The sequence below is a fragment of the Mobula hypostoma genome, chromosome 2 (genome assembly GCF_963921235.1).
Source record: "Mobula hypostoma chromosome 2, sMobHyp1.1, whole genome shotgun sequence".
In the NCBI taxonomy this organism is placed as follows: domain Eukaryota; kingdom Metazoa; phylum Chordata; class Chondrichthyes; order Myliobatiformes; family Myliobatidae; genus Mobula; species Mobula hypostoma.
In genome coordinates, this window is record NC_086098.1 from 114,873,130 (window position 1) to 114,895,421 (window position 22,292).

Sequence of the window (22,292 nt, forward strand, 5' to 3'; positions counted from 1 at the left end):
CTGGCAACATAGGCAGATGTGGTGCTGAAAAGGCATATGGCACACTCGTCTTCATCGGGTTAGTCTCCTGCTGAATACAGGAATTGGGTTGTCGTGTAACTGATGTATAAGATGTTAACGAACCACATATCCAATATTCTCACAAACACGAGGAATTCTGCAGATGCTGGAAATTCAAGCAACACACATGAAAGTTGCTGGTGAATGCAGCAGGCCAGGCAGCATCTCTGGGAAGAGGTATAGTCGACGTTTCAGGCCGAGACCCTTCATCAGGACTAACTGAAGGAAGAGTTAGTAAGAGATTTGAAAGTGGGAGGGGGAGGGGGAGATCCAAAATGATAGGAGAAGACAGAAGGGGGAGGGATGGAGCCAAGAGCTGGACAGCTGATTGGCAAAAGGGATATGAGAGGATCATAGGACAGGAGGCCCAGGGAGAAGGAAAAGGGGAAGGGGGGACCCAGAGGATGGGCAATGGGTATAGTCAGAGGGACAGAGGGAGAAAAAGGAGAGTGAGAGAAAGAATGTGTGTATATAAATAACGGATGGGGTACGAGGGGGAGGTGGGGCATTAGCGGAAGTTAGAGAAGTCAATGTTCATGCCATCAGGTTGGAGGCTACCCAGATGGAATATAAGGTGTTGTTCCTCCAACCTGAGTGTGGCTTCATCTTTACATTAGAGGAGGCCGTGGATAGACATGTCAGAATGGGAATGGGATGTGGAATTAAAATGTGTGGCCACTGGGAGATCCTGCTTTCTCTGGCGGACAGAGCGTAGGTGTTCAGCGAAACGATCTCCCAGTCTGCGTCGGGTCTCGCCAATATATAGAAGGCCATATCGGGAGCACCGGACACAGTATATCACCCCAGCCAACTCACAGGTGAAGTGTCGCCTCACCTGGAAGGACTGTCTGGGGCCCTGAATGGTGGTCAGGGAGGAAGTGTAAGGGCATTTATAGCACTTGTTCCACTTACAAGGATAAGTGCCAGGAGGGAGATCAGTGGGGAGGGATGGGGGGGACGAATGGACAAGGGAGTCCCGTAGGGAGCGATCTCTGTAGAAAGTGTGGGGGGGGGGGAGATGTGCTGAGTGGTGGGATCCCGTTGGAGGTGGCGGAAGTTAAGGAGAATAATATGTTGGACCCAGAGGCCGTTGGGGTGGTAGGTGAGGTCCAGGGCAACCCTATTCCTAGTCAGGTGGCGGGAGGATGGAGTGAGAGCCGATGTGCGTGAAATGGGGGAGATGCGTTTGAGAGCAGAGTTGATGGTGGAGGAAGGGAAGCCCCTTTCTTTAAAAAAAAGGACATCTCCCTCATCCTGGAATGAAAAGCCTCATCCTGACAGCAGATGCAGCGGAGATGGAGGAATTGCGAGAAGGGGATGGCATTTTTGCAAGAGACAGGGTGAGAAGAGGAATAGTCCAGATAGCTGTGAGAGTTAGGAGGCTTATAGTAGACATCAGTGGATAAGCTGTCTCCAGAGATAGAGACAGAAAGATCTAGAAAGGGGAGGGAGGTGTCGGAAATGGACCAGGTAAACTTGAGGGCAGGATGAAAGTTGGAGGCAAAGTTAATAAAGTCAACGAGTTCTGCATGCGTGCAGGAAGCAGCGCCAATGCAGTCGTCGATGTAGCAAAGGAAAAGTGGGGGACAGGTACCAGAATAGGTACGGAACATAGATTGTTCCACAAACCCAACAAAAAGGCAGGCATAGCTAGGACCCATGCGGGTGCCCATAGCTACACCTTTAGTTTGGAGGAAGTGGGAAGAGCCTAAGGAGAAATTATTAAGAGTAAGGACTAATTCCGCTAGACGGAGCAGAGTGGTGGTAGAGGGGAACTGATTAGGTCTGGAATCCAAAAAGAAGCAGAGAGCTTTGAGACCTTCCTGATGGGGGATGGAAGTATATGGGGACTGGACATCCATGGTGAAAATAAAGCAGTGGGGGCCAGGGTACTTAAAATCATCGAAAAGTCTAAGAGCGTGAGAAGTGTCACGAACATAGGTAGGAAGGGATTGAACAAGGGGGGATAAAACCGTGTCGAGGTATGCAGAAATGAGTTCAGTGAGGCAGGAGCAAGCTGAGACAATGGGTCTGCCAGGACAGGCAGGTTTGTGGATCTTGGGTAGGAGGTAGAGGTGTAGGAACTATAAGGTTGGTAGCAGTGGATGGGAGATCCCCTGAGCGGATAAAGTCAGTGATGGTGTGGGAGACAATGGCCTGGTGCTCCTTAGTGGGGTCACAATCGAGGGGTAAATAGGAGGTATCCGCGAGTTGTCGCTGTGCCTCGGCAAGGTAGAGGTCAGTACGCCAGACTACAACAGCACCCCCCTTATCGGTGGGTTTAATAGTAAGGCTAGGATTGTTGTGGAGGGAGTGGAGAGCAGAGCGTTCGAAAGGAGTGAGGTTGGAATGGGAACAAGGTGCGGTGAAGTCAAGAAGGTTGATGTCCCGTTGGCAGTTAGCAATAAAGAGATGCAGAGCAGGCAGAAGACCAAGCTATCTTGGGTAGGAGGTAGAAGTTCCATGATGCGGAACTGTTCTTCCGCCATCTCCGTCTCCGAGCCTACTTCTTCGGCAAGGACTCTTCCACCCCCACCGATGACCCCTTCTCCCGTCTTCAACCCTCCTCCTCTTCATGGACACCCCGCTCTGGTCTTCTGCCTGCTCTGGATCTCTTTATTGCTAACTGCCGACGGGACATCAACCGTCTCGACTTCACCGCACCATGTTCCCATTCCAAACTCACTCCTTTCGAACGCTCTGCTCTCCACTCCCTCCGCACTAATCCTAACCTTACTATTAAACCCGCCGATATGGGTGGTGCTGTTGTAGTCTGGTGTACTGACCTCTACCCTGCCGAGGCACAGCGACAACTCGTGGATACCTCCTCTTATTTACCCCTCGATCGTGACCCCACTAAGGAGCACCAGGCCATTGTCTCCCACACCATCACCGACTTTATCCGCTCAGGGGATCTCCCATCCACTGCTACCAATCTTATAGTTCCCACACCTCGCACTTCCTGTTTCTACCTCCTACCCAAGATCCACAAACCTGCCTGTCCTGGCAGACCTATTGTCTCAGCTTGCTCCTGCCCCACCGAACTCGTTTCTGCATACCTCGACACAATTTTCTCCCCCCTTGTTCAATCCCTTCCTACCTATGTTCGTGACACTTCTCACGCTCTTAAACTTTTCGATGATTTTAACTTCCCTGGCCCCCACTGCTTTATTTTCACCATGGATGTTCAGTCCCTACATACTTCCATCCCCCATCAGGAAGGTCTCAAAGCTCTCCGCTTCTTTTTGGATTCCAGACCTAATCAGTTCCCCTCTACCACCACTCTGCTCCATCTAGCGGAATTAGTCATTACTCTTAATAATTTCCCCTTTGGCTCCTCCCACTTCCTCCAAACTAAAGGTGTAGCAATGGGCATCCATATGGGTCCTAGTTATGCCTGCCTTTTTGTTGGCTTTGTGGAACAATCTATGTTCCAAACCTATTCTGGTATCTGTCCCACACTTTTCCATCACTACATCGACGACTGCATTGGCGCTGCTTCCTGCACGCATGCTGAGCTCGTTGGCTTTATTAACTTTGCCTCCAACTTTCACCCTGCCCTCAAGTTTACCTGGTATTTCCGACACCTCCCTCCCCTTTCTAGATCTTTCTGTCTCTATCTCTGGAGACAGCTTATCCATTGATGTCTACTATAAGCCAACTGACTATCACAGCTATCTGGACTATTCCTCTTCTCACCCTGTATCTTGCAAAAATGGCATCCCCTTCTCGCAATTCCTCCATCTCCGCCGCATCTGCTCTCAGGATGAGGCTTTTCATTCCAGGACGAGGGAGATGTCCTCCTTTTTTAAAGAAAGGGGCTTCCCTTCCTCCACCATCAACTCTGCTCTCAAATGCATCTCCCCCATTTCACGCACATCTGCTCTCACTCCATCCTCCCGCCGCCCCACTAGGAATAGGGTTCCCCTGGTCCTCACCTACCACCCCACCAGCCTCCGGGTCCAACATATTCTCCGTAACTTCCGCCACCTCCAACGGGATCCCACCACTAAGCACGTCTTTCCCTCCCCCCCCCCACTTTCCGCAGGGATCGCTCTGTACGCGACTCCCTTGTCCATTCGTCCCCCCCATCCCTCCCCACTGATCTCCCTCCTGGCACTTATCCGTGTAAGCGGAACAAGTGCTACACATGCCCTTACACTTCCTCCCTTACCACCACTCAGGGCCCCAAACAGTCCTTCCAGGTGAGGCGACACTTCACCTGTGAGTCGGCTGGGGTGATATACTGCGTCCGGTGCTCCCGATGTGGCCTTCTATATATTGGCGAGACCCGACGCAGACTGGGAGATCGTTTTGCTAAACACCTACGCTCTGTCCACCAGAGAAAGCAGGATCTCCCAGTGGCCACACATTTTAATTCCATGTCCCATTCCCATTCTGATATATCTATCCACGGCCTCCTTTACTGTAAAGATGAAGCCACACTCAGGTTGGAGGAACAACACCTTATATTCCGTCTGGGTGCCTCCAACCTGATGGCGTGAACATCGAATTCTCTAAGTTCCACTAATGCCCCACCTCCTCCTCGTACCCCATCCGTTATTTAGATACACACATTCTTTCTCTCACTCTCCTTTTTCTCCCTCTGTCCCTCTTGCCCCTTGCCCATCCTCTGGGTTATCCCGCCCCGCCCCTTTTCCTTCTCCCTGGGCCTCCTGTTCCATGATCCTCTCATATCCCCTTTGCCAATCACCTGTCCAGCTCTTGGCTCCATCCCTCCCCCTCCTGTCTTCTCCTATCATTTTGGATCTCCTCCTCCCCCTCCCACTTTCAAATCTCTTACTAACTCTTCATTCAGTTAGTCCTGACGAACGGTCTTGTCCCGAAACGTCGACTGTACCTCTTACTAGAGATGCTGCCTGGCCTGCTGCGTTCACCAGCAACTTTGATGTGTGTTGCTATGCAATATTCTGTGAGTTCTGGTTGCTGTACTGTAGGAAGGATGTACGATATTCTGTGAGTTCTGGTTGCTGTACTGTGGGAAGGATGTACAATATTCTGTGAGTTCTGGTTGCTGTACTGTGGGAAGAATGTACGATATTCTGTGAGTTCTGGTTGCTGTACTGTGGGAAGGATGTACAATATTCTGTGAGTTCTGATTGCTGTACTGTGGGAAGGATGTACGATATTCTGTGAGTTCTGGTTGCTGTACTGTGGGAAGGATGTACGATATTCTGTGAGTTCTGATTGCTGTACTGTGGGAAGGATGTACGATATTCTGTGAGTTCTGGTTGCTGTACTGTAGGAAGGATGTACAATATTCTGTGAGTTCTGGTTGCTGTACTGTAGGAAGGATGTACGATATTCTGTGAGTTCTGATTGCTGTACTGTGGGATGGATGTACAATATTCTGTGAGTTCTGGTTGCTGTACTGTAGGAAGGATGTACAATATTCTGTGAGTTCTGGTTGCTGTACTGTGGGAAGGATGTACGATATTCTGTGAGTTCTGATTGCTGTACTGTGGGAAGGATGTACGATATTCTGTGAGTTCTGATTGCTGTACTGTGGGAAGGATGTACGATATTCTGTGAGTTCTGGTTGCTGTACTGTGGGAAGGATGTACAATATTCTGTGAGTTCTGATTGCTGTACTGTGGGAAGGATGTACGATATTCTGTGAGTTCTGATTGCTGTACTGTGGGATGGATGTACGATATTCTGTGAGTTCTGGTTGCTGTACTGTGGGAAGGATGTACGATATTCTGTGAGTTCTGATTGCTGTACTGTGGGAAGGATGTACGATATTCTGTGAGTTCTGGTTGCTGTACTGTAGGAAGGATGTACGATATTCTGTGAGTTCTGGTTGCTGTATTGTAGGAAGGATGTACGATATTCTGTGAGTTCTGATTGCTGTACTGTGGGATGGATGTACAATATTCTGTGAGTTCTGGTTGCTGTACTGTAGGAAGGATGTACAATATTCTGTGAGTTCTGGTTGCTGTACTGTGGGAAGGATGTACGATATTCTGTGAGTTCTGATTGCTGTACTGTGGGAAGGATGTACGATATTCTGTGAGTTCTGGTTGCTGTACTGTAGGAAGGATGTACAATATTCTGTGAGTTCTGGTTGCTGTACTGTAGGAAGGATGTACGATATTCTGTGAGTTCTGATTGCTGTACTGTGGGATGGATGTACCATATTCTGTGAGTTCTGGTTGCTGTACTGTAGGAAGGATGTACAATATTCTGTGAGTTCTGGTTGCTGTACTGTGGGAAGGATGTACGATATTCTGTGAGTTCTGATTGCTGTACTGTGGGAAGGATGTACGATATTCTGTGAGTTCTGATTGCTGTACTGTGGGAAGGATGTACGATATTCTGTGAGTTCTGGTTGCTGTACTGTGGGAAGGATGTACAATATTCTGTGAGTTCTGATTGCTGTACTGTGGGAAGGATGTACGATATTCTGTGAGTTCTGATTGCTGTACTGTGGGATGGATGTACAATATTCTGTGAGTTCTGGTTGCTGTACTGTGGGAAGGATGTACGATATTCTGTGAGTTCTGATTGCTGTACTGTGGGAAGGATGTACGATATTCTGTGAGTTCTGGTTGCTGTACTGTAGGAAGGATGTACAATATTCTGTGAGTTCTGGTTGCTGTATTGTAGGAAGGATGTACGATATTCTGTGAGTTCTGATTGCTGTACTGTGGGATGGATGTACAATATTCTGTGAGTTCTGGTTGCTGTACTGTAGGAAGGATGTACAATATTCTGTGAGTTCTGGTTGCTGTACTGTGGGAAGGATGTACGATATTCTGTGAGTTCTGATTGCTGTACTGTGGGAAGGATGTACGATATTCTGTGAGTTCTGGTTGCTGTACTGTGGGAAGGATGTACAATATTCTGTGAGTTCTGGTTGCTGTACTGTGGGAAGGATGTACAATATTCTGTGAGTTCTGATTGCTGTACTGTGGGGTGGTTGTACAATATTCTGTGAGTTCTGGTTGCTGTACTGTGGGAAGGATGTACGATATTCTGTGAGTTCTGATTGCTGTACTGTGGGAAGGATGTACGATATTCTGTGAGTTCTGGTTGCTGTACTGTGGGAAGGATGTACAATATTCTGTGAGTTCTGGTTGCTGTACTGTGGGAAGGATGTACAATATTCTGTGAGTTCTGATTGCTGTACTGTAGGAAGGATGTACAATATTCTGTGAGTTCTGATTGCTCTACTGTAGGAAGGATGTACAATATTCTGTGAGTTCTGATTGCTGTACTGTAGGAAGGATGTACAATATTCTGTGAGTTCTGATTGATGTACTGTGGGAAGGATGTATGATATTCTGTGAGTTCTGGTTGCTGTACTGTGGGAAGGATGTATGATATTCTGTGAGTTCTGGTTGCTGTACTGTGGGAAGGATGTACAATATTCTGTGAGTTCTGATTGCTGTACTGTGGGAAGGATGTACAATATTCTGTGAGTTCTGATTGCTGTACTGTAGGAAGGATGTACAATATTCTGTGAGTTCTGATTGCTGTACTGTAGGAAGGATGTACAATATTTTGTGAGTTCTGATTGCTGTACTGTAGGAAGGATGTACAATATTCTGTGAGTTCTGGTTGCTGTACTGTAGGAAGGATGTACAATATATTGTGAGTTCTGATTGCTGTACTGTAGGAAGGATGTACAATATTCTGTGAGTTCTGATTGATGTACTGTGGGAAGGATGTATGATATTCTGTGAGTTCTGGTTGCTGTACTGTGGGAAGGATGTATGATATTCTGTGAGTTCTGGTTGCTGTACTGTGGGGAGGATGTATGATATTCTGTGAGTTCTGGTTGCTGTACTGTGGGAAGGATGTACGATATTCTGTGAGTTCTGGTTGCTGTACTGTGGGAAGGATGTACGATATTCTGTGAGTTCTGGTTGCTGTACTGTGGGATGGATGTACAATATTCTGTGAGTTCTGATTGCTGTACTGTAGGAAGGATGTACAATATTCTGTGAGTTCTGATTGATGTACTGTGGGAAGGATGTACGATATTCTGTGAGTTCTGATTGCTGTACTGTGGGAAGGATGTACAATATTCTGTGAGTTCTGATTGCTGTACTGTGGGAAGGATGTACAATATTCTGTGAGTTCTGATTGCTGTACTGTGGGAAGGATGTACGATATTCTGTGAGTTCTGATTGCTGTACTGTGGGATGGATGTACAATATTCTGTGAGTTCTGGTTGCTGTACTGTGGGAAGGATGTACGATATTCTGTGAGTTCTGATTGCTGTACTGTGGGAAGGATGTACGATATTCTGTGAGTTCTGGTTGCTGTACTGTAGGAAGGATGTACAATATTCTGTGAGTTCTGGTTGCTGTACTGTAGGAAGGATGTACGATATTCTGTGAGTTCTGATTGCTGTACTGTGGGATGGATGTACAATATTCTGTGAGTTCTGGTTGCTGTACTGTAGGAAGGATGTACAATATTCTGTGAGTTCTGGTTGCTGTACTGTGGGAAGGATGTACGATATTCTGTGAGTTCTGATTGCTGTACTGTGGGAAGGATGTACGATATTCTGTGAGTTCTGATTGCTGTACTGTGGGAAGGATGTACGATATTCTGTGAGTTCTGGTTGCTGTACTGTGGGAAGGATGTACAATATTCTGTGAGTTCTGATTGCTGTACTGTGGGAAGGATGTATGATATTCTGTTAGTTCTGATTGCTGTACTGTGGGATGGATGTACAATATTCTGTGAGTTCTGGTTGCTGTACTGTGGGAAGGATGTACGATATTCTGTGAGTTCTGATTGCTGTACTGTGGGAAGGATGTACGATATTCTGTGAGTTCTGGTTGCTGTACTGTAGGAAGGATGTACAATATTCTGTGAGTTCTGGTTGCTGTATTGTAGGAAGGATGTACGATATTCTGTGAGTTCTGATTGCTGTACTGTGGGATGGATGTACAATATTCTGTGAGTTCTGGTTGCTGTACTGTAGGAAGGATGTACAATATTCTGTGAGTTCTGGTTGCTGTACTGTGGGAAGGATGTACGATATTCTGTGAGTTCTGATTGCTGTACTGTGGGAAGGATGTACGATATTCTGAGAGTTCTGATTGCTGTACTGTGGGAAGGATGTACGATATTCTCTGAGTTCTGGTTGCTGTACTGTGGGAAGGATGTACAATATTCTGTGAGTTCTGGTTGCTGTACTGTGGGAAGGATGTACAATATTCTGTGAGTTCTGATTGCTGTACTGTGGGGTGGTTGTACAATATTCTGTGAGTTCTGGTTGCTGTACTGTGGGAAGGATGTACGATATTCTGTGAGTTCTGATTGCTGTACTGTGGGAAGGATGTACGATATTCTGTGAGTTCTGGTTGCTGTACTGTGGGAAGGATGTACTATATTCTGTGAGTTCTGGTTGCTGTACTGTGGGAAGGATGTACAATATTCTGTGAGTTCTGATTGCTGTACTGTAGGAAGGATGTACAATATTCTGTGAGTTCTGATTGCTCTACTGTAGGAAGGATGTACAATATTCTGTGAGTTCTGATTGCTGTACTGTAGGAAGGATGTACAATATTCTGTGAGTTCTGATTGATGTACTGTGGGAAGGATGTATGATATTCTGTGAGTTCTGGTTGCTGTACTGTGGGAAGGATGTATGATATTCTGTGAGTTCTGGTTGCTGTACTGTGGGAAGGATGTACAATATTCTGTGAGTTCTGATTGCTGTACTGTGGGAAGGATGTACAATATTCTGTGAGTTCTGATTGCTGTACTGTAGGAAGGATGTACAATATTCTGTGAGTTCTGATTGCTGTACTGTAGGAAGGATGTACAATATTTTGTGAGTTCTGATTGCTGTACTGTAGGAAGGATGTACAATATTCTGTGAGTTCTGGTTGCTGTACTGTAGGAAGGATGTACAATATTCTGTGAGTTCTGATTGCTGTACTGTAGGAAGGATGTACAATATTCTGTGAGTTCTGATTGATGTACTGTGGGAAGGATGTATGATATTCTGTGAGTTCTGGTTGCTGTACTGTGGGAAGGATGTATGATATTCTGTGAGTTCTGGTTGCTGTACTGTGGGAAGGATGTATGATATTCTGTGAGTTCTGGTTGCTGTACTGTGGGAAGGATGTACGATATTCTGTGAGTTCTGGTTGCTGTACTGTGGGATGGATGTACAATATTCTGTGAGTTCTGGTTGCTGTACTGTGGGAAGGATGTATGATATTCTGTGAGTTCTGGTTGCTGTACTATGTACAAGTCCACAGCTCCCTGAAAGTGGCATCACATGCTGAATACTTGCCTTTGTAGGTAGGAGCTGTGAGTGTAAAAGGTGGGAAGTTACCTTGCAGCTGTGTAGAACTTTGGTTAGGATACTTTTAGAGTATTGTGTGCTAGCATTACAGAAAGGATGTGGAGGGTTTGGAGAGAGTGCAGAAAAGGTTTACCAGAATATTACCTGCCAACTCTTGCTCTACCCCTTCTCTCCACCTTTTTGTACTGGCTGTTTTCCCCCTTTAAGTCCTGATGAACGTATTGATCAGAAATGTCGACTGACCAATCCATCCACTAATGCTGCCTGCCCCTATGAGTTCCTCCAGCGTTTTGTGTTACTCCAGATTCTGACTTCTGCAGTCTCTTGTCTCAAAAAGATGCTGCTTAGATGAGAGAGTATTAGCTTTAAGGAGAGGTTGGAGAAACTTGGTTTCTGAGGTGTTGAGAGGACTGACAGAAGTTTGTAAAATTATGAGAGACATGGAGTAGATAGAGTCTTTTTCCCTGGGTAGAAATGTCAAATACTAGAGGGCATAGGTTTAAGATGAATGGGAAAAAGTTTAAAGATGGGCAGGAAGATTTATTTTACATAGAGAGCTGGCGCATGGAACATGCTACCTGGGGAAATGAGGCAAACAGATATGGTAGTGACGTTTTGGAGTCCTTCAGACAGACACATGAACAGGCAATGAATGGTGGGATGCAGACCGTGTGTGTGCAGGTAGGTTTGGATTAGATTGGCACACTCATGATGGGCTGAAGGGCTGTTTCTGTAATGTACTGATGTATGTATTTTGGTTCTACCCACTGGGGCACATTAAAGTGGCTGATTAATCTACCAACCCACACATCTTTAGGAGGTGGGAGGACACCCAAAAGGTCACACTCTGCACAGTGTCGGAGGTCAGGATCAAAGCTGTGTATCTGGGGCAGCAGCTCTCCCTGTGCTGCCCAGAGGCTGTACGTAATCTCTTGACCTTCTCCCCCGCCCCCCCCAACCCTTTGTCCTTTCTCCCTGGTAAACAGTGCTCCTCTGAACTGTTGCTGACCTTTGCTGCAGATGGCCTGTGATCTACCTGAGGGTGAGGTCAGTGAGCGGAGGGGCAGAGTCCAAGGCGGCGCCCGGTTACCTGGCTGATACAGAGCACACCTCTGTTTACTTGGTGAGTACCTGGCTCTCACAGCAGAAGATATCTGGTTAGACACACAGTCTGGGTGTTCTGTCCCACGGAACAGGCTCCCTCCATACACCCAGACACTCCCTCCTTGCCACCCTCCCCCAACACCCAGAAGGCTCTTCCCCAGCCTTGCCTGTAGCTCCTACCCCTCTGCCTCCATCTGGTCCAACAGTGGTGTGAGTGGAGACCTGGGACCCCTGCTCATGGTGCCAACCCACATGTTGATGGGCTGAAATACCAATTCCCATGGTTTCAGACAGTGATACCAAGGTTGAGAGGTTTGCTTTCAGCCACTGGCATTCTATGTTCAAACAAAGGGAAGATTATTTTTATTTCAAAAAGACTTTATTTATAATTAAAAAATATACAAAAGAAGAAATAGTGCAAACCCTTTACATTCATGGTCATTACATTCAGTGGTGTGGGGCTAGAGGAATGGACCCAGCCTGTGTCACTGTGGTCTCATCTCCCAGGCCGCTCTTTATATTGAAGGTGGTCTCACTCAGCTCCCACGTTCTTGACTAAGCCAATGCCACACTGAGGCCTGGGGTGAGAGGAGACGGGGGTTGAGATCAGTGTTCGCAGGTTACTGATGGGTTGTGTTGTCTTGGTGATTTCCTGCCCAACTGACTGATTGTGTGCTTTGACGTCTATTTTTTCTTCCAGGATGGCTGTGGCAGCAGCTACGTTCCCTGTGCTGTAATGAGTGGTGGTCACCCATTCTGGGGCAGTGTCTCTCCTCCTGGGCTCTCCAGCACTGTCGATACTCTCTGCAACATCATCGAGCCATACCTGCGCAGTGGGTTAGCATCGGTGCTCTGTTCTGCATCCCGCTTTGTGGTTGTTGTATTGAATGAGGTGTTTCTCCATCCGTAGGGGCAATAAGCTTAGAGATGGGTACTGGCACCTGATCTGGGACAGGTGCAGCACATCCTGTTCACTCACGGGTTGGGGGAGCTGGTTCTGAGCACAGTTGTAGAATGGGACGATAACCTGATATGGACTAACAGTGAGACAGGAAGTAGTTGGGTCAAGTGTGTCCGTGAAAGTTCTTTGTGAGACTGTCCCACTGCTGCCTCCCTGATATTCACCCACTCCCCATCGAACCACTGGCATTGCCAGTGTATTTTCAAGCCCTTCATTGTATGAGGTCAGGAAAGGACGGGACACTTAATATTCAAACAAAGGGATTTGGAAAGGATAAGGCAAGAAGGAAAGGAGGCAGATAGCCGCATTGACTGAGGAAGCCATTGCTGGAAACCCACTGCCCCTGACAGGTTCCAGGAAGTGGGAGAGTGGGAAGGGACAAGTCTGGCAGGAAATTATGGAGTGCCTGGGAACTGGGAGCATTTCACTGAGTCTAAGCAATCCTTTCCCAGCACTGGGAATGTGATGGGACAGTGTAGAGGGAGGTTCACTCTGTGTCTGACCCTAGGTGTGTGTGATGGGATGCTAGAAGGAACTTCAGTCTGTATTAGACCCTGGGAGTGTGTGATGAGAGGGAAGAGTATAAATGGTGTGTGTTTACTGTCCTTCCTCATGCATTCAGGCCACCCCTTCTCGATAGGCCGTGCAGTGTGTTACTGTGGGGACCGAGTGGTTGTGGGAAGAGCACAGTGGTGCGGGCTGCGTGTAGCAGAATGAACCTACACTTGGTGAAGGTGAGTATTCAGTGTGAGGAGAGGAGAGGGGGTGGTGTCAGTCTGAGAACAAAGCAAATGGCTTGTGTGTGTGTACTGCCCTGGGTCACCAAGGGACTCTTGTCTGTCTCTCTGCTGTCTCTGGGCACTCTGTGTGTATGTATAGCCCCCAATGATTGTGTGTGTACTGACCCTATGTGTGTGTTTGTACTGTCCCGGCGGACTGTGTGTGTGTGTGTGTGTGTGTGTGTGTGTGTGTGTGTGTGTGTGTGTACTGTCCCCAGGGATTGTGTATCTACTGACCCCGTGTCTCCTTGGAAACTGTGTGCGTACCAACTAGTGTTCCCTCTGATCCCAAGACTCCTCACTGTGTGTGTCCTACCCCTTCAAACCTCTCAAAGTGAATTGCTTCGCACTGATCAGAATTAAATCCCATTATACCAACTGATCAATATGATTCTGTGGTCCAACGTTATCTGCTGCGCTGTCAGCAACACCACTAATGTTCATATCATCTGCAGACTTCCCACATTCATATCCAGTTTGTTAACGAGTATGACAAACAGTAAAGGTCCCCACTGATCCCTGTGGTACACCACTGGTTTCTGTTACTCCTTCACCTCTGTGATATGTGTACATATCTGTCCCCTTCTGCTGACATTGTGTGTGTGCTGCCTCTCCTGCTCAGGTGGACTGTGTATGCCTGTGTTCTGATTCGATCGGAGCCTCTGAAGCGAAACTGGAAGCTGCTTTTTCACGGGCCGAGGATCATCGTCCATGCATTCTCCTGCTGTGTGATGTCACAATAGTCGGGAGGGAACGTGATGGAGTGGGACAGGACTCACGTCTGATTTCTGCCCTGCAGCGTTTCATGAGGGGTGTGCAATCCATCCCCACGTAAGGCACTTCCATCATCCTTTTTCCTTCTCCATATGTGCTTTGGTATCCCTTGAATCCCACAGCTCCCCTGCACCACTCCCGTCCCAAGCCTTCCCCCCCCCAGTCCCGTCCCAAGCCTTCCCACCCCCACTCCCGTCCCAAGCCTCCCCCCCCACTCCCGTCCCCAGACGCCCCTCCATTCCCGTCCCAAGGCACACCCCCCCCAACTCCCGTCCCAAGGCACACGCCCCCAACTCCCGTCCCAAGGCACACCCCCCCCAACTCCCGTCCCAAGGCGCACCACCCCAACTCCCGTCCCAAGGCGCACCGCCCCAACTCCCGTCCCAAGGCGCACCCCCCCCAACTCCCGTCCCAAGGCGCACCCCCCCCCAACTCCCGTCCCAGGATGCACCCCCCCGACTCCCGTCCCAAGACGCACCCCTCACTCCCATCCCAGGCCCCTCCATTATTACCCTCCCCAATTCCACAACCCCCACCCCAAACATTTATCCAGCTTCTGATCACTTCTCCCTGAACTTGGTTGGTTACCCTGGAGTCTGTCTTGAATATATTGTGTCATTGAGCTTCAACAGCCCTTGACTCTGAATGATTCCCCACTCCTCGGATGAAGCAGTTACTTCTCACATCAGGTCACGACGTAAGATGGTGTTAGAGGTCCTCACCATTGGAAACATCAGCTCCACATCTACCCTGACAAGCCCTGGAAGGAATTTGCCTGTTCATTCTTCTAAACTGAGGAGTTTATCAGCCTCATCTGCCCAATTAGCCCACATACAACTTCTGATAGCTATGATAGGTGATTTTAACTTTCCACTTAATGACAGGGACTCCCATACTGTAACAGGACTAGATGGAAAAGAGATGTCAAATGTTTTCAGGAAAGCTTCCTTGATCAGTACCTAGGAGTCCCAAATAGAGAGCATGCAATACTAGATCTCCTAATAGGGTATGAGACAGGGCAGGTGATAGAAGTTTGTATGGGGAAACACTTTGCATCTAGTGATTATTGTGCCATTTGTTTCAAGGGAACTAGGGAAAATATTAAGATAGTCTTCGGGATGAGATTCTAAATTGAGGAAAGGCCAATTTTGATGATCCTCCAGAAAGAATCTGACAAATGTAATTAGGTCAGGTTGCTTTTTTTTAATCAAAGTTGTACTTGTTAAGTGGAAAGCTTTCAGAATTGAAATTTGAGAATACACTCAACAGGAATTCTGCAGATGCTGGAAATTCAAGCAACACACATCAAAGTTGCTGGTGAACGCAGCAGGCCAGGCAGCATCTCTAGGAAGAGATACAGTCGATCTTTCAAGCCGAGACCCTTCGTCAGGACTAACTGAAGGAAGAGTTAGTAAGAGATTTGAAAGTGGGAGGGGGAGGGGGAGATCCAAAATGATAGGAGAAGACAGGAGGGGGAGGGATGGAGCCAAGAACTGGACAGCTGATTGGCAAAAGGCATATGAGAGGATCATGGGACAGGAGGCCCAGGGAGAAAGACAAGGCGGGGGGAACCTAGAGGATGGGCAAGGGGTATAGTCAGAGGGACAGAGGGAGAAAAAGGAGAGTGAGAGAAAGAATGTGTGTATATAAATAAATAACGGATGGGGTACGAGGGGGAGGTGGGGCATTAGCGGAAGTTAGAGAAGTCAATGTTCATGCCATCAGGTTGGAGGCTACCCAGACGGAATATAAGGTGTTGTTCCTCCAACCTGAGTGTGGCTTCATCTTTACAGTAGAGGAAGCCGTGGATAGACATGTCAGAATGGGATGTGGAATTAAAATGTGTGGCCACTGGGAGATCCTGCTTTCTCTGGCGGACAGAGCGTAGGTGTTCAGCAAAACGATCTCCCAGCCTGCGTCAGGTCTCGCCAATATACAGAAGGCCACATCGGGAGCACCGGACGCAGTATATCACCCCAGCCGACTCACAGGTGAAGTGTCACCTCACCTGGAAGGACTGTCTGGGGCCTTGAATGGTGGTCAGGGAGGAAATGTAAGGGCATGTGTAGCACTTGTTCCGCTTACAAGGATAAGTGCCAGGAAGGAGATCAGTGGGGAGGGATGGGGGGAACGAATGGACAAGGGAGTCGCCTAGGGAGCGATCCCTGCAGAAAGCGGGGGGGGGTGCGGGGGGGAGATGTGCTTAGTGGTGGGATTCCGTTGGAGGTGGCGGAAGTTACGGAGAATAATATGTTGGACCCGGATGCTGGTGGAGTGGTAGGTAAGGACCAGGGGAACCCTATTCCTAGTCAGGTGGCGGGAGGATGGAGTGAGAGCAGATGTGCGTGAAATGGGGGAGTTGCGTTTGAGAGCAGAGTTGATGGTGGAGGAAGGGAAGCCCCTTTCTTTAAAAAAGGAGGACATCTCCCTCGTCCTGGAATGAAAAGCCACATCCTGAGAGCAGATGCAGCAGAGACGGAGGAATTGCGAGAAGGGGATGGCATTTTTGCAAGAGACAGGGTGAGAAGAGGAATAGTCCAGATAGCTGTGAGAGTCAGTAGGCTTATAGTAGACATCATGGATAAGCTGTGTTACGTACCCCGTAACTGGGTTGCCAAACCAGCAGAAATGGATCACTCAGTTGGAGTCTGGAGTACTAGAACTAAGAAAGTTTTATTAAAGAAACAAGCAACACAGTAATCGAAAGGATAATAAATGCAACAGTTCAGTGATGATAAACACACGTGCACAGAATTAAGATAACAGCATCAATCAAGCTCTATCGTTGTCTAGGGGTAAATGACCAATTTCAAAATGACTCAAAGTTCAGTCCAGTTTAGTAGTTCAGTTCGCAGTAATCGTTGCCATGGCGGTGGACAACGTGGGGGAAGAGAGAGATAGAATAGGAACAACTCATCATTCAGAACGGCTTCACTCACAGACCGGCGAGATGGCTCACAAACAGCTTTTGGGCGGGTCCTTGGTGATGTCACCTGAGGTCACCGACTGTGACCCCTCCTCCAGATGCGGTCGATCCTCTGCAGTGAAGCCGGCACCCAGGCAAGGGCGGACACACACCGGGTTCCCGCTGATCGTACCTTTCCACCCTGGGCGTTGTCCGGTACTTCTCACCACTCGTGAGAGGCGCACCGCTTCCAGGGTCTCGTTACCTCGGGTGGCGTGTGTGCCTGTCTTAGCGAACCTGTCCCTTTTTATCCCCCTGCTGGGGTATCGCCTGTCCATCACTTCAAACAGTTCAGGGTTCAAAGGGGGGGAGCCGCTCCAGACAGCTCTTCCTCCCACATCCCTTCATTACACATCTCCAGACGCTGCTCCATTGTTCCTTATCTCTCCTTCCCCTGAGGGCAAGTGGCAGACCAACTGCTGATGCCACTGATGCTAGCCCAGGCCAGCAAACATCTTAATTTTATGTGTATTCTCGTAACAGCTGTCTCCAGAGATAGAGACAGAAAGATCTAGAAAGGGGAGGGAGGTGTCGGAAATGGACCAGGTAAACTTGAGGGCAGGGTGAAAGTTGGAGGCAAAGTTAATAAAGTCAACGAGCTCAGCATGCGTGCAGGAAGCAGCACCAATGCAGTCGTCGATGTAGCTAAGGAAAAGTGGGGGCAGATACCAGAATAGGTTTGGAACATAGATTATTCCACAAACCCAACAAAAAGGCAGGCATAGCTAGGACCCATACGGGTGCCCATAGCTACACCTTTAGTTTGGAGGAAGTGGGAGGAGCCAAAGGAGAAATTATTAAGAGTAAGGACTAATTCCGCTAGACGGAGCAGAGTGGTGGTAGAGGGGAACTGATTAGGTCTGGAATCCAAAAAGAAGCGTAGAGCTTTGAGACCTTCCTGATGGGGGATGGAAGTATATAGGGACTGGACATCCATGGTGAAAATAAAGCGGTGGGGGCCAGGGAACTTAAAATCATCGAAAAGTTTAAGAGCGTGAGAAGTGTCACGAACATAGGTAGGAAGGGATTGAACAAGGGTGAATAAAACCATGTCAAGGTATGCAGAAACGAGTTCGGTGGGGCAGGAGCAAGCTGAGACAATAGGTCTGCCAGGACAGAGTTTGCCAGAATAAAAGGCAAAGATAACAGGTAATAGGAACCTGGTGTTCGAGAGATGTTGAGGCATTGGTTAAGAAAAAGGAGGTGCATAGCAGGTATAGGCAGGCAGAAACAAATGAGGTATATTGAGTCTAAGAAATGCAAGAGAACACTTGAGGAAATCAGGACTGCTGAAAGAAGATATGAGGTTGCTCTAGCAGACAAGGTGAAGGAGAATCCTAAGGGTTTCTACAGCTATATTAGGAGCAAAAGCGTAACAAGGGACAAAATTGGTCCTCTTGAAGATCAGAGTGGTAATTAAGGAACCAAAAGAGATGGGCAGATCTTAAATGGATTTTTTGCATCTGTATTTACTTGAGAGGTGGACATAGTCTATAGATTTGAACCAGTGCAGCTGTGAGCTCGTACCCTAAACAGATTACAGAGGAGGAAGAGTTTGCTGCCTTGAGGCAAATTAAGGTGGATAAATCCCCAAGAGCAATGTTTCCTCTTACTCGGTGGGAGGATAGTGCAGCGTTGTTTAAGAAGGCTCTTAAGAATTAGCCACAAAGTTATAGGCCAGTAAGCCTGACATCAGCAGCAAGAAGGTTTTCGGAAGGTATTCTAAGGGACCGGATACGCAAGTATTTGGATAGACAGGGACTGATTAGGGATAGTCAGCATAACCAACCTTATAGAGTTTTTCAAGGAAGTTACGAGGAATTTGATGAAGGTAACACTGTGGATGTTGTTTACATGGACTTCTGGAAGGCCCTTGACATGGTCCCGTATGGGAGGTTGGTCAAGAAGTTTCAGTCACTTGGCATTCAAAATGAAGTAGTAAATTGTATTAGACATTAGCTTTATGGGAGGAGCCAGAGGGTGTAGTAGATGATTGCTTTTCTGACTGGAAGCCTGTGACTAGTGGTGTGCCACAGGGATTGGTGCTGTGTCCATTGTTCTTTGTTATCTATATCAACAATCTGGATGGAAATGTGGTAGACTGGATCAGAATTTGTGGATGACACTAAGATTGGGGTTGTATAGTGGTCAGTGAGAAAGACTATCAAAGCTTGCAGAGGAAACTGGACCAGCTGGAGAAGTGGGCTGAAAAATGGCAGATGCAGTTTGGTGCAGACAAGTGTGAGGTGTTGCACTTTGGGAGGACCAACCAGGGTAGGTCTTACACAGTAAGCAATGCGTCACTGAGGAGTGCGGTAGAACACACTGGGAATACAGATCCATAATTCTGTGGAAGTGGCTTCACGTGCAGGTAAGATGATAAAGAAAGCTTTTAGTGCAATGGCCTTCATAAGTCAAAGTACTAACTGCTGGAGTTGGATGTTATATTTAAGTTGTCTAAGACGTTGGTGAGGCCTAATTTGGAGTATTGTGTGCAGTTTTTGTCACCTTTACAAGAAAGATGTAAATAGGATTGAAAGAGTGCAAAGAAAATTTATAAGGAAGTTGCTGGGACTTGACCTGACGTATAGCGAAAAGTTGAATAGGTTAGGATTTTATTCCCTAGAACGTAGAAGATTGAGGGGAGATCTGATAGAAGTAAATGACATTATGAGGGGGATAAACAGGGTAATTGAGAGCAGGTTTTTTCCATGAGGTTGAGTGAGACTAGAACTAGAGATCATGGGTTGAATGTAAAAGGTGAAATGTTTAAAGAGAACATGATGGGGAACTTCTTCACTCAGAGGGTGATGAGAGGGTGGATGGAACTGCCAGCACAAGTGGTGGGTGCGGGGTCGATTTCAACATTTAAAAGAAATATGGATAGGTACATGGATGGGAAGTGTCTGGGGATGGGGGTGGAGGTCTATGGTCTAAGTATGGGACTAGGCAGATTAATAGTTTGGCATGGACTAGATGGGTCAAAAGGCCTGTTTCTATGGTATGTGTTCTGTGACTCTGTAACTTACCTGCTATCCCAGCAATTGGCCAGCTGCAGCCTTCCTGCACCCATGCTGCAACCACTTTCCTTCGAAAGGGTGAGCAGGCCTGCGCACGATACTCCAAACGTGGATTCCCCAGGGCCATAAGTAACTGAAACGAGGTATTTCTGCTCTTGTACTCCATCCTTGGCCAGCTTTGAGACACAAGACAGCAGATGATGGATGCCAGTCCTGTTGCAAGGTCTCAACCTGAAATGTCTGCCTCCACAGATGCTGCCTGATCTGCAGAGTTCCTCCAGTAGTTTAGTTATTTTGCTTAAGGACAACTCTTTGTTTGCCTTCTTAATGACCTGTTGTATTGCACGTTAACTGTCAATGAACTGTGTGCCGGGACACCCAACTCCTTTGGATCACCAACATCTTTCAACCTCTCTTTTAATACTCCACCTATTTCTATCGGGGGGGGGGAGGTGACCTTACATTTTCCACATTATTTTCCACCTTTTGTACCTTTGCTCATTCACAAGGTAGTACAGTGTAATTGTAGCACACAAGGAGACAGTTTGGCCCATCTTGTCTGTGCTATTGCTACAAAACAACCCACTTTCACATAAGAGAGACTACAAATGCCACACACAAGATGCTTGAGGAAGTCAGTGGGTCAAGTAGCATCATGAAGTGAAATGAACAGTCAACAATTAGGGTAAAGATCTTCATCGGGACTGAAATTGGAAAGAAAGGGGAGATGGGCAGCATTAAAAAAAGTGGGGAAGAGGTGGAGCAATAGCCTGCAGGTGATCCAGGTAAGGAAGGGGATGATTGGCAGGTGATGGAGTTCCTCCAGCATTTTGTGTGCTTGTCATTTTCATCCCCGTCTCTTCTCTGCATCCTTAAATTTTTCCTGACTGTATCCCATTTCTTCTTTGGATGCCACAATTGAAACCGTCTCCAGCAACAGGCGGTGCTCATGTCACTTGTAATTCTCTTCCCCTTCATGCCTGAGGCCTCTCCTCAACCCGCTGCCAGTGGGAGCCTCGCGCTGTCCAGATCCCTGTTCACTAGGTATTTCTATCAGACCCCTCACCCCCAACAGTCTACTCTTAAAGGGAAATAATCCCAGTTGTTCCAGACTATCCTTGGCCCAGTCTCCAAGCTGCCCCCTGATTACCTGGTTGTCCTCTCTCTGATTGGTTGTAGCAACTACCCGGTGGTGGTGGTAGGGACAGCGGTGCAAGCAAGGGATGTGTCGGCCGACCTACAAGCAGTTTTCCTTCACGAGTTGGCCGTGGGTGCCCTTTTGGAAGAACAGCGGAAACAGATGGTGAGAGCACTCAGCAGCAGCCTGCCCCTGGGCAAGGATGTGAACCTAGCCAAGATCGCCAAGCTGACTGCGGTGAGTCACCACACGGCGAGACACAGGGCCTGTTGATGGAATATGGGGGAAGGGAAAGGCAGGGGTTGGAAGGCATGCGATCAGTCATTGGGGTTGAGGGTGTGGAGTCAGTCGTTGGGGTATGAGAGAGGTCTTAGGTCAGTCTTTGGGGTTTATCAGTGGGAGTGAGTCAGTTATTAGGGGATGAGAGGTCAGATAGTGTCAGTGACGGAGGAAATGGGATCAAAGCAGGAATGTTTCTGTATCAGAGATGGAGCACCTGGGGTTCATCAGGTTAAGGGGGCATGGGGTCAGTTGGGATCGGGTTTGGAGAGTGTAACCCTTATCTGGGTACTGACATTGCTTTCTCCATTGCCAGGGTTACAACCTCAGTGACCTGTGCACCCTGCTGAACCGTGCTGGTCGTGCTGCGTGCAGACGTCTGCGCCGGTGCCGGTGAGTGATGGGGGTGTAGACTGGAGCAGCGGGGGACAAGGTGGGAATGAGGGGTTGGAAGGGAGCGAGAGATGGGGTCCTTAAAATTGATGGATGAGGCTCGTATGTAGTCTGTGTCAGGGAGGGGAGTGTGGGGTAGGGGTGGGAGAGGGTCAGGAGGAGGCAGTCCTCACCGTTTCTACTCCCATCTCATCAGAACTCTGTCAGCCCTCTCTCTCCTGTTCCACCGGCTCAGTGCTCCACTCAGAACCTTTATGTCTTTCTCACATTCCCAGCTTTCCTGGAGTTATTCCCAGTGAGCAGGAGGAGCTGGAGCTGTGTGCGGCCGGGGTGACCATCCTACAGGAAGACATGCACAGAGCATTGGAGGAGCTGCAGGCAGAGCACTCACAGGCTATCGGAGCGCCCAAGGTTGGTCCGGAGGGGATCTTGTTGGGTCCGCCCTTGACTCCTTACAAATCACCATCCCCCCCCCCCTTCGTGCTGGAGGGGCAATGTGAAGGGGACTGGATAGCTGGGGTT

General features: G+C 48.0%; 1 protein-coding gene across 1 annotated transcript in view; it reads left to right on the forward strand.

Moving 5' to 3' along the window:
- pex6 (peroxisomal biogenesis factor 6) overlaps window positions 1-22,292 on the forward strand; it is a 60,726-nt gene that overhangs the window by 10,659 nt on the left and 27,775 nt on the right. Inside the window, exons 4-10 of the mRNA XM_063040454.1 lie at window positions 11,378-11,480; window positions 12,162-12,298; window positions 13,045-13,156; window positions 13,824-14,032; window positions 21,140-21,335; window positions 21,694-21,770; window positions 22,046-22,181. Coding sequence (XP_062896524.1) covers window positions 11,378-11,480; window positions 12,162-12,298; window positions 13,045-13,156; window positions 13,824-14,032; window positions 21,140-21,335; window positions 21,694-21,770; window positions 22,046-22,181 — 970 coding nt within the window. The remainder of the gene's footprint in view (window positions 1-11,377; window positions 11,481-12,161; window positions 12,299-13,044; window positions 13,157-13,823; window positions 14,033-21,139; window positions 21,336-21,693; window positions 21,771-22,045; window positions 22,182-22,292) is intronic.